Source organism: Xiphophorus maculatus, chromosome 2, assembly GCF_002775205.1.
Source record: "Xiphophorus maculatus strain JP 163 A chromosome 2, X_maculatus-5.0-male, whole genome shotgun sequence".
In the NCBI taxonomy this organism is placed as follows: domain Eukaryota; kingdom Metazoa; phylum Chordata; class Actinopteri; order Cyprinodontiformes; family Poeciliidae; genus Xiphophorus; species Xiphophorus maculatus.
Genome location: NC_036444.1, coordinates 6,306,938 through 6,319,032, shown reverse-complemented (window position 1 = coordinate 6,319,032; position 12,095 = coordinate 6,306,938). Strand labels below are relative to the sequence as shown.

Genomic DNA, 12,095 nt, shown 5'->3' with positions numbered 1-12,095 from the left:
TTTCGTTGCCTTATACAAGATCACTTCGCAAAGTACGTGCTTCAGGAAGGAAATCCAGATCATCCTCGGGGATCCCGGAGCATATCCAGTTCAGAAGGGATGAGCAGCTATTCACAGACGTTCTCCAGTCCATCTGGTTCAGCTTCAGCTATTTTCCAAACAATGAATCACAAAAATGTCAGTGGAAACTGCATCATTTTCCATCCACTTCACAATAAGGCTGCAACTAACGATTATTTTAATTAAGAATTCCCACATCGATTATTCTGACCATTAATCGGATGGAAAAAATCTGGCACATTCTGCTGATTTTTCATTTAAGTCTAATATATATTAGAGGTACATTAAAATATGCAAATAAACAAACAATCCAATTCTTTTTTAAATAAGAAAATAAACATTTTATCGTCAAATTAGACAACATCCCCCTAGTATGTTTGATCATTTCTAGCAAAAAAGAAATACAATCAACAACATCTATAATAGAAATCAGTCCTTTCTGCTATGCATTGAGATATTGTAGGGCTAGTCAGTCAATATTCTTTTAAGATTACCTGATTAGTAAGTGTAAAGTAAAAGGTTCTAAATGGGAATTTTTAAATATTTTTTTATAGAATTTGAACCAGGTGTCACCAAAACTGTCTGTTGAGGATATTTTGGTAGAACATATTTACAGACAAAGGATTTTTAAACATCTTAAATAAAAATATATATTTACATTTTGTACAGTTTTGGCTTAATTACAGCTTTGAATAAGTTATTCTTTCAGAAATTGGCCTTACTTTGAGTCTGTATCCTCTAGCTAGCTGTTAATTGATTACTAAATTAGCTGACTGTTATTTTAATAATCATCACATTAATCAGATTCATCATTTCAGCCCTACTTCAAAATTGTTATTATTATTTCTCCTTTGTGTTGAGCCATCATATTACATTTTAATAAAATATACTGAAGTGTGTGGTTATAATGAGGGAACATATGAAAAGGTTAAAGTTGTGTGAATACTTTTGCAGCATATTTTGGAGAGAATACATAAGTCGTTTTGAGGAAATTGTAGTATGATTACAGGAGAGCTATTCAACACATTCGAATGACACACAACTTATCATGAACTGTGTGATGATGTGAGAGCTCTGGTGGAGCCAGCTATACATTGTCCAATAAAACATCTCCCCATCATCCTCCTAACACTTCCTGTAGTCTTCTTTGTCGTTTTCGCCAGTAGTAATATCCGGCTGATGATGACGTCACTTGTGTGATCCGGGGAAAAAAGTGTTTTCAATGCAGTTTTGCTAAATGCATCTATTTCGACCCGGCTTTTATCAAAAAGCTTGAGTTTTGTTTTTGTTTTTAATCAAAATTCGCGTGTTTCCATTAAGCAAATTTATTTTTGCAATTTCAATTTGCGCTGTACAGTACTACGGTTAATGAAAACACATCTTGATGTTGGTGAACACAACCACAGAGCAAACTGCTCAGGTTGAACAGAAGAATTTCTTGTTGGTTCCGAATTTGGTGTTGGACGCTTTGAAAGCTCGCTGCAAGTTGCCTGAGCTGTAAACAACTATGACCCATTGAAGAGAGAAGAGCCGATCTGCTAATGCTAATTCAGTACTTGGAAGCGTTGGCTAATACGGACTGAAAGGCTTCCTTCACTTTCTCCGCCGCCATTGCTGAACATTTCTACGGCCGCGTTTACCCTGCAGACTTTAATGCTCAATACCTATTTTTTGTGAAAGCCCACGTTTTTCTGCGTGGTCGTTTCCACTTCCAGTTATATTCGACTTGATCTCCGTCTGAGCAACAAACGAGCTGAAAGTGTCCCGCACGCGCTGTAGAGGGCGCTGTAACGTCACACGTAGCGAGCGTGCTTCGTGTTCTGCCAACCGCCATAAGAGGAGAAGAAGAAGAAGAAGAAGATGCTCAGTGTTTGTTTATGTAAACACGAATGCTAATGGTGGAGCATATCTTACAATTTTAAAGTTGTTATCCAGCGGAGCATTAACAACTTAATCCTCGTCATTCGTTGTTGTTTGTCTGTTCGACGCAGAATAGTGACGTTTATCGAGTATCAACGAGGTTCGGGTCGGATGAATGCAACTTAAATGTGAAAAGATCAGATATGTATCGGATTTAGAACCACATATCCAAGTGGCCTGAGTCGCATTCGAAAAAATCCGATCTGTGTTGTTCAGACTGTCAGGAAAAGATCAGATCCGGGTTGGATTAAGGCAAAAAAAAAAAAAAAAAAGAGTCGGATTTGGATCATTGCGGTGTGAATGTAGCATAAAGCAGCTACGAAATCATTTACGACTTCTACTGGTGGCTGATTTGCCCGATCAAAAATCGACCTGAGAGTCAGAATGAAGGGGAGAAAGCCAGACAGTTTTTGTGCATGAAGCCCAAGGATCCATGAATTTGTTCTCAATCAACCCCCGACACAAACATCTTTAAGTAGATTACCCCGAGAAGACCTGTCGGGAGAAGAAGTGCACCGATGCAGGGAGTCGTGGAAGAATATCTAATCTGAGCCAGACTGCAGAGCAGCAGGCGGCTGCTAACAAGGCTAACTGCTGATTAAGGTCAGCGGTGATGCAGCACAGAGACGGGGTGACTAATAGATGTCAAACAGCGCCTCGGCCGTCATCCATCAACCCCATACAGCCCTGCTCTTTGTTTAAATCAGGATGTAAGACGTGACTGGTGAAATTGATTCCATAAAAAAAAATGCACTTTGAAACTTATAGAGACAACAAGCCGCAGAGCTCTCTGATCCTGTTCAGGTGTAAACCTGAACTTCCCCCCAGTTTGAGTCCAGTCATGTGACCTGCAAGCCAGACTGAACATGTGGCGACCCACACAGAGAGAGGACTAATGAGCAGGAGCTTCCAGACAGGAAACCCACTTTTAGCTGGGATCTCCCTGACACGTGTGGGAAACCTGCTATCGTTTTCATCAATTTGTCTGAAATATGAGGAGGCCGAATATATTCACCAGAGGAGAGGTAAGAGCTATTTTGTATGTAATTAATTGGGTTTATTATTATTTTGTTGTTGCTGTTGAGCGCTTCTGAAGTTATTTATTATTTTTAATGATTACAGTCAACGCGAGGAAAACTCTGATCACTTCTGACAGAGATTCAAAGAAATTACCTCATGGTGAGTCCATAAAATCAACATGTTGTTTTCTCCTGTTGTAGTTTCATCAATGGTTCACCTGGACTGGATCAGCCCTCTAATATATATATTTTAAAAAAAAACTATTTTCCCCTTTGACTGCTGCTTATGGCAAAGTTCATTTGACTATTGATTTACTTTTGATGGGAATTGCAGAGATCAATCAATGAATAAACAGATAAATAAAATAAAAATAATTAAATGTTGAACAAAAGCAAGTGTTTATTTATTTAATAAATAAATTAATTAATAAATGCTAACTTTTGGTTGACATTTAAATGAATAAATATATATTTGTTTAAGAAATAAATAAACATTAATGTATTTAATAAATTCATACATTCTAGCTTTTGGTTGATATTTTTAAAGGGTATTTACTTAATAAATAAAACAATATTTCTTTATTAATATTTGTGAATATTAATAAAATATACTTATTTATTAAGTAAATAAATAACTAAATATTTACTTAATAATAACTAAATAAATACTTGCTTAACTATTTATTCTTTACCATCAACTACTTACTCAATAAATATTTGCTGGTGAGCCCCAGAAACTCACTTAAATAATTACTTATTTACTTGACAAATAAATGATCAAATCAATATATATACATAAATGAATAAATAAGCACTTTTAGTTGACAGTTTTCCTCTACTAACCACAGGATGCGTGGGATCAGTGGGCTGAGAGCTGCAGCGATGAAGAAGGCAGCGACTCAGAGGACTTCCTGTGTGGAATCCAGGTGATTTTCAGTGAAACTGTAAAGAAAAAAAACCCATGGCAGATTATATTTAACCCTCTTATTCCCATCCTACCAGTCAGACAAAATTTTTAAATTATGCACTTTAAACCCTGATTGCACGGTCAAAACACACAGTGTCAAAACGTTCAGATACAGAAAGTTGAAGTTGAAAAAGAGGCAGAAATACTCATTCATTACACTTTTTTATTTTATGGGACAATTTTGAATTCTTAACAAATCAAAGTGGTCTATATCCATAATTCAGGTCATAAGAGCGTTAATGTAAAAAATAACAGATTAAAAATATGTTTTAGCAGATAGAAAAACAGTTTACTTGAAATTTCATCTTTTTTTTATTAATCACCATCAGATTTGAATCTGGGCTTGTCTTCCTCAGTATTTCATTATTATTATCAATGTGTATTATTACATAATCACATCTGTGCTGCAGTTATTTCTCAATTGAAGTCAAACTGAGACTAAATATCCCCTGCATTCTGCGTTGAAAGCATTTTCTAATCACCACAGGACTCCTCCCAGCTATTGCATTTAAAGTATTTCAGCCCCCTGCAGCGCCGAGCCATCAGAGCGGACGTACAGTAAGCATATTAGTGTTTGTCTCAGCAGGAGAGCTGTGCCACTGACCTTTATCACCAGCTGAATGCAGACATGGCAGCCGTCCGGTCTTTGTACTCAGATGCTGCCGTCTCTGTCAGGTAGAAAAGTCTTTTGTTGGGTTCCTGAAAATGTAAAGATCTCAGCTGAATTTTCCATAAAAGTTCCCCCTTTTCTTCTTTTGTTAGGGAATACCCATCAATTGGTGGCATGGATGTGGAGCTGAACATTAACCCCAACATTGTGGATGTAAGTTAAATTCTTGTTTTATTACAAAATATTCAAGTATAAAACCAGCTTCCATCAGTATTTTGATGAATTATATTTGTTGATGAGTTCCAAGTCCAATATTTATGTCCCTCAACAGATTCTCAGCATGTTGGTGAAATCAAAATATTACTTCAAATTTGAATTTGCCATATGCTGTACATAGATTGGCATTGGTCTCATTTGTTAATTTAATGCAACAAAATAAAATAGAGGGACAGTTTGTTGAATAGTTTCAAAAATCGCTATATGCTCAGCTGGTTTTTTAGATTGCAATTGTGTATTGGGGCCACTGTTGGGGAAAAAAATAGTTCTGCCAAAAAACTCAGAAATTTTGAGATTAATCTCTGTAATTTTCTAGAAAAAAAATCGTGGCAATATTACTTGGAATAGTTGAAAATTGGAAGGAAGAACAAAGAAAATTTGAGATTAATCTTAAGAAATTTTCTAGAAAAGACAAGATCATTTCAGAGTTTCAAAAGTAGAAAACCTTTGAGCTGTGGAAATTTTCAAAAGACAAAAATGTTAAACTTTTGAAACTCAGACATTTTCTTGGTTTTTCTAGAAAATTTCTGAGATCTCAGAAATTTCAGAGTGCTTTGGCAGAAATTTACTCCTTTATTTTTATCTACGGCGGCCCTAATACTTCGTCCTATGAGAGAATTGGACTTTTAAAAAACATAATAACAAAATTACAGCCCAGTAGGCCAAATATTTAAAAAAGTTAATATTCTGTATTCAAAGGGTGTATTTAAGGTGTTTTTTTTCAGTTTTGTTGTACATTAAAAGAAACATGAGACTTGAAATTTAACAGTAGTATATTTTATCAGCTTGAACCTGCAGCCCACATAGACGTTGAAAGCTGACTGGAAGTTATGCAGCTTTCCTACAGTCGACTCTTCCAAACAGTAAAGAAACCAAACAGAGATTACAGATTTCCGGTTCGGTCTGACCTCAGTGTTTGGTGTCTTCAGGTGGAAGTGGCTAAAGCCTGGAGGATTAATCCATCAGAGCCAATCATCATCCGGCTGCACTTCTTCCCGTCTCAGTATCTGGACGGACCCGGTGAGCCCCAGGAACTAAAACCTCAACCAATCCTCCTGACATCTGAGTAATCGATGTTTCTCACTACAGCTCCCTCTGTGGATGTTTTCCAGCCATCCAATATTGATGATTTCAGTATAGGAAGACAACTGCAAAAGTGAGTTTTCTCTTAGTGGACATGGGGATTTATTTTTTTTTGCATTTCCTCACAAAAGTATTGCATTTCCTTGCAATAAATTTGCAAATACAATTAAAAGCTGTACTTTAATTTAAAATTGTTGCAGATAATTGTATGAAAATTGAGCTACTAACTTTGACAGGATATTAGGGCCATCATAGATAGAAAAAAAAGGAGTAAATTTCTCCCCCCAAAAAAATCTCTGAAATTTTGAGATTAATCTCAGACGTTTTCTAGATAAAACAAGGAAATTGCTAAGCTCCAAAAGTCAAAAGTTTGGGAGAGAAAACTCTGAAACGTTGAGATTATTCTCTGAATTTTACTAATATGAAAACTTGGACCTTTCTGAGATCCAAAGTGGAAAATGTTTGACTTTACAATTTCAGAAAATATGCACTTTTTGTTAAAGAAAATTTATGAGACTAATCTCAATATTTGAGTTTTTATCTTGCAAATGTTTGACTTTTATATCTTAGTAATTTTCATATTTCTTCTAGAAAATTCACAAATAAGATATTATGGGAAAGCCTTACAAAAATCTCGTACTACAAAGTAACGCAAAAGAAAAAAGAAATCCCCCATACATGATTGTAGCTTGAAATAATTTATGGACCTTCTTTTGGTTACCAATTTTTGTTTGTTCCTCAGTATTCTTAGAGTCTTCATATCTCAGGAGTGGAAACATCTGACCAACGACAGCCCTGTTGTCCAGAGAAAGAGCAGACACAACTGGTACCGACCCAGCGGCACCATCAAGAAGTTCAGCGCTCGGTTCAGCGTTTGGTTACCACCTTCAAAGTACAATGAAGCTTCATAAAGCAACTTCTCTCTCCTCTAGGTTTGGATTGATCCGTTCATTGATGCATTTATCATCTTTTCTCCAACATGAACAGGCCAAATGAGATGCAGGAACCGACAGGCAAAGAAAGGAATGCAATGAAACATAATCACTTCACCAGTCTAACAACTTCTTATGACATAAAGAACTCAACGGGAGAACTGTTCACTTACACAGCTGGAGGAAAGGTTGGGACTTCCTGTTAATAATTTGATGTACATGAGGCTGGAAATGGTTGTGTTGCAACCATTTCTTGGGAAGAAATGTATTTTATTTTATTTACCAAATATGTTCACTTTGCTTGGAATTAAATTAAAATTCTAAACTCAATTTGTGTTTAGAAATGTTGGTGTTTAAAGTGGATCTATTAGCAAAATTAACATTTTACATGTTTTTGTACTTCCATTTGGGTCTCAACTGCTTCTAGAAACAATTCATACACTCAAAAAAATGTATTTGGCAATAAGTTACATTTATTTTTGTTATCTGGAAAATGAGACATTTTTAAAACCCTCAGAATGTTAAGTCAGAACCACAGCGGAGCTTCGCCCATTACCTAGCAACCCAGGCAGAACTCCAGGATGTTTGGTCAGCTGGTTTAACTGCTGTACAATGGCGGCTAGAAAAGACAAGTTTTTATAATTACATATCTGTGTTCAGCCATTTTCAGGTGAGTGTAAACGTTGAGTTGGGGGGCGGGCCAGCAGCAGCTTCTTTGAATTTAAAGTGACAGAGACCCTAAAATAGCTCATTCTCAAAGGAGCTCAAAATATTCAGAACTGAGCTGACAAAAATCTCATTGTCTAAGAATGATTTTGTGCAAAAAATGTAATCAACATGTTTTAAATCCCCTTTAGACCTATCCTAACCTGTTCAAAGAAGCATAACAGGTCACCTTTAAGAAAAGTATACATATATATCTATATATATATTGATTTGTGTGGTGCTTTTTCTATAAATGGGCTCTGTGGCCAATGTCTGGTTTTATCTGCAGAGAGTGATGGTCTCAGCTGTCAAATCTTCAGCACATCTGAGCACCAAACAGCTGGTGGAGCTGCTGTTCACCTCCCAGGCCATCAAACACTGTAAAAGCACGCCGACCCTCCAGCACGGCTTCTTAGTACAGGCAAGGCAGGACTCTGTCCTTCCTTAATAGCTTGGCACAGTGATGTCGTGTTGGTTCAAAAACACACATTCTTGTTTTTTAAAAAAGTGAATCTCAAGTCAGCACAAATACTTAACATTCAAAGTTTAGCTTCAATTTTTGGCCAAAATCTAAAAAATTGAATGTTTAAATGCTCAGTGTTGGTTGTTTTCAGTTACTGTAGGATTTATAGTCAAAAATACTGTTTCCCTGTTTTAATCCTCAGTTTTTTTGTTTTATTTGTTTTTTTCTAAGACACTGAGAGCCAGATAAGAGTCGCTGAGAGTCTGGCATTTTTTATTCCTTAGTGTATTAAACAGCAACAAACAAGTGTAGTTTCTTCAATGCTATGGTAGTGAAATATACTTAAGCCTGTTTCGTTTTTGGTAAAGTATTGCTTTGTAAAATAGTGCTTTATTTTGTTTCCTTTTTTATAATGTTTTAAAATAAATCTGATCTTAATTCATGTGCACAGATAATGAGGTACGCTGAGCAGAGAATCCCAACGCTGAATGAATACTGCGTTGTTTGTGACGAGCGGCATGTTTTCCAAAATGGGCCGATGCTTAAGGTACGACTTTATGAAATTAAATTAGCTGGAGATTCAGATGTGTGTGTGTGTGTGTGGGTGTGTGTTTAATGGAGATTCCGCTTTTGTTTGCAGACTGCAGTTTGCACCAGGGAGCTTTGCGTATTTTCCTATCATACGCTGGGAGTCATGTCTGGAGCTACAGAAGAGGTCGCGACAGGTGCAGAGGTCAGCGACACGTTCATGTGCTTCAGGAGTGATTTTATATTTCAGTATTTCAGTAATTTCTGCTACTCCAGGTGATCGACCTGCTGGTGGCCATGTGCAGAGCTGCCCTTCAGTCGTCTCGAAAAAGCATTATATTTGAACCGTACCCCTCCGTTGTTGATCCGTGCAACCCCAAAACTCTGGCCTTTAGCCCCAAGGTATCAGCTGAAAGTTACTGCTCAAAACAGCTGCATGTTTTTTATATCGTATTAAATTATCTGTGCTTTCTGTGACAGAGGAAGAGTTATGAAAGGCTGCAGAAAGCTCTGGATGGTGTGTTGCTAATCAGGAGGATGGCTCAGGTGATTGTTTTAAATATAAAAAGATGAACATATTCCTCTCTCCCTGACTTTCAGCTTCATTTGGATGTAATCTAATTGCTGTCCTTCATATTCAGGGTCCATATTCTGAGATAAAGAAGCAAATGGACAAGATAGACCCCCTCTCTCATCCTTTACTACAATGGTGAGGGCCTAATCTAGGCTGGCAGTCAAACTGTATTAAATTAAAATGTCTTAAATCAGAGGTTGTTTTAAATTAATGTCCAGTCATCTCTACTTTTCTTATAGGATTTTAGCAAGCAACAGATCACACATCGTCAAGCTTCCACTCAACAAGGTAGGTAGGTGGGTTAAAAATACTCACAGGCTAAAAATCATTAAAAGACTCACTTGGTGAAAAAATACGTACAAAAATAGAACAGGACAATAATTTTATTATTAGAATAAAGTTATTATTGGAATAATAATAATAATAATAGTTATTTTAAATAATAAATTTATTACTACTAAGAAATTTATTCTAATATGTTTATTTCTAAAAATTATTTATTATTATTCCAATAGTAATTTTATTCTAAATAATACATTCATCATGATGAATGTACCTCAAATAAATGTATTACTATAAAAATCACACTTTTATTAATAAATGTATTAATTTAATAAATGTTAATGCATGTATTCAAATGTATTAATAAATGTGTTATTATTATAATAATAAACTCATAAAGAACAATAAGTTGGGTTTTCTTTATTGTGGCGTCTTTATTACCATGACTATAGCGTGGTTTCCTTTAAAATCTTTATTTTCTCTTTTGTCTCCTGTGAATCTGTTTTCTCGCAGCATCTGAGGTTTATGCGCACACCCCATCAGTTCCTGCTGGTCAGCGCTCCTCCGTCCAAGGAGGTTCGCTTTCAAACTGCCAGGAAATTATACGGCAGCACTTTTGCTTTCCAGTGAGTGAAATCACGTTTAAGTGTCACACAATGCTTCAAGTTCAAAGCCTGATTATAAAAACCTTCTCTTTGCTTCAGCGGTTCTCACATTGAAAACTGGCACTCCATCTTGAGAAAAGGCTTAATCAATGCGTCGTACACAAAATTACAGGTAAACTAAAAAACAATATTAGCTCCTTTACAGCTTCTGTAACAAAAAAAAATATTGAGAAACTTATTTTGTTGTTTTGAAGCTTCATGGAGCTGCTTATGGTAAAGGCATCTATCTGAGTCCCATTTCAAACATATCTTTTGAATATTCGCGTAAGAATACGTCGTACTTTATTACCTTTTAGAAAACTTCTTTATCAATTTAAAGCTTACATAAGTCATTTTTTATTATCTCCCTGATTAGACATGGGAAAAAGTCAACACCAAATACCAACCAGAGAGGAACTCAAAAAGAAATACAACCGGATAAATAAAATCAAACAGGTCAGGTTAATCATTTTTGCACTTTAAGAAAGCATTTCCTGTTTCTTATATCTCTCTTCCTACATATTTTTGTTTGTTTGTTTTAGGAGGAACCAGGACAACCAAGGTTTCTGCAAAGCAGTAATCTGAGCTGCATAGCACTTTGTGAAGGTGAATATTTAGTCAGTTTCATTTTTCATGTATCTGTACTTTAAGTTGAAACCACATATTTACATACACTGAATAAAAAGATACATACACATTTTATTCTCACTGTCTGAAGTTAAATCAGACCAAACATAGTTAGAATTACCAAAATTATTTCTATTTGCTAAATGCCGGAAAACGTTTTTTAAATTTGTTTGTAACTTTCCTCAAATTCAAAAATTACAACAAAACAAATCTAGAAAATATTCTTGTCAAGTTTTCTGGCATTTAGCAAATAGAAATAATTCTGATCGTTCTCACTAAGGAAAAACAAGTACAGTTTGGTCTGATTTAACTTCAGGCAGTGAGAAAAAATGTATTTAAATATCTGGTTTTAACTATAAGCAGATTTAGATCCTGGGCACATTTTACGTAAAGTATCTGTACTTTCTACTTCACTACACTTCTAAAATATGCTACATTCACTTCACAATCACATTTTGTTTTTTTTACTATTTGTTTATTAGTTTGAAAGTAATCAATAACTTAGTCAAGTTAAACAGTTAAAAAAATTATTTTTGGGTAAAAGTTTTGAAAATAGTGTCTGGAAATTTAAATATTGTTCACTGTTGATCAATTACAAGGTTGAATAACTGTGGAGTTGATGAAATGTCAATGTAAACTGCGTCACAGAGCGTGAACACAATAAAAACATGCACTACCTGCTCCATTGTTCATTAAAATAGCACATTATTGATGTAGTAAAGAAAATAAAGATACTGTAGGCACACTTAATGATATCTAGACCATTACATTAGAGACATTCAACTTTTATTTTCAATACTTTAAATATTTTTAAAAACAAGTTCTTACTTTTATTCAAGTAAAAATGTTAGTGTGGCACTTTTACTAGATTTTTTTCGTTTTGTACTTTCTCCACCACTGTAGCTTTATGTCTTATCTAACAGAGTTGTCCATGTGTCTTAGTGATAACCTCAAAGGCTCTTCAGAAGCACGGAAATATTTGGGTTTGTCCGGTGTCCGATCATGTGTGTACACGCTTCCTCTTTGTGTGAGTAAAACACCCAGCAGTGTTTATTTCTGCCTCCCAGCTCAATAAAAACCTATTAATACTCCACCACGGTTTGCTTTTTCCTGGAACAGGTATGAAAACGGTCAGGTGGGAGACGTACACATCAACACGCAAGATGCACAAATCCAGAGGGAAATTTCACAAGCAACTGGTTCAAAGCCAAGCTGAGAAAGCCCTAGTGCACATGCCTTCTGGTGGACCTACACACATCTACTGGAAACCGGAATAACTTTAGTAGTTAAGCTGTAAACGGCAAATATTTTATATTTTCAAATATATTTTTACAGTATTTCATTACTATGTTTGACAGATCCTATTTTTTGCTGTTTATTAAAGCTGTTTTTCTTTACCCTAAAA

The 12,095-nt window shown here is 35.5% G+C and overlaps 1 protein-coding gene across 3 annotated transcripts; it reads left to right on the top strand.

Annotated features, from left to right (window-relative positions):
• Positions 1 to 2,894: 2,894 nt before the first annotated feature.
• LOC102223265 (poly [ADP-ribose] polymerase 6-like) lies at positions 2,895 to 12,074 on the top strand. Of its 3 annotated transcripts, XM_023345849.1 has the most exons (23): positions 2,895 to 3,005; positions 3,103 to 3,159; positions 3,848 to 3,925; positions 4,553 to 4,641; positions 4,729 to 4,789; positions 5,782 to 5,872; positions 5,942 to 6,008; positions 6,678 to 6,827; positions 6,923 to 7,055; positions 7,862 to 7,993; positions 8,487 to 8,582; positions 8,676 to 8,768; positions 8,840 to 8,965; positions 9,044 to 9,109; positions 9,205 to 9,272; positions 9,377 to 9,425; positions 9,933 to 10,045; positions 10,124 to 10,196; positions 10,279 to 10,348; positions 10,440 to 10,519; positions 10,606 to 10,669; positions 11,633 to 11,717; positions 11,810 to 12,074. In XM_023345849.1, exons 2-23 carry the CDS (start codon positions 3,157 to 3,159, stop codon positions 11,904 to 11,906), a joined length of 1,884 nt encoding a protein of 627 aa, XP_023201617.1. In that variant the 5' UTR covers positions 2,895 to 3,005; positions 3,103 to 3,156; the 3' UTR covers positions 11,907 to 12,074. The 3 variants fall into 3 exon arrangements, with proteins under 3 accessions (XP_023201617.1, XP_023201619.1, XP_023201622.1); XM_023345851.1 differs by lacking the exon at positions 7,862 to 7,993; XM_023345854.1 differs by lacking the exons at positions 2,895 to 3,005; positions 3,103 to 3,159; positions 3,848 to 3,925; positions 4,553 to 4,641 and having other exon boundaries at positions 4,737 to 4,789; positions 5,965 to 6,008.
• The last annotated feature ends 21 nt before the right edge of the window (positions 12,075 to 12,095 follow it).

Coding starts and splice junctions, on each gene's coding strand:
- LOC102223265 (XM_023345849.1), top strand. Junction 8,769..8,839: donor AGGTCGCGACAGGTGCAGAG/GTCAGCGACACG, acceptor CTGCTACTCCAG/GTGATCGACCTGCTGGTGGC. Junction 10,046..10,123: donor GGCAGCACTTTTGCTTTCCA/GTGAGTGAAATC, acceptor TCTTTGCTTCAG/CGGTTCTCACATTGAAAACT.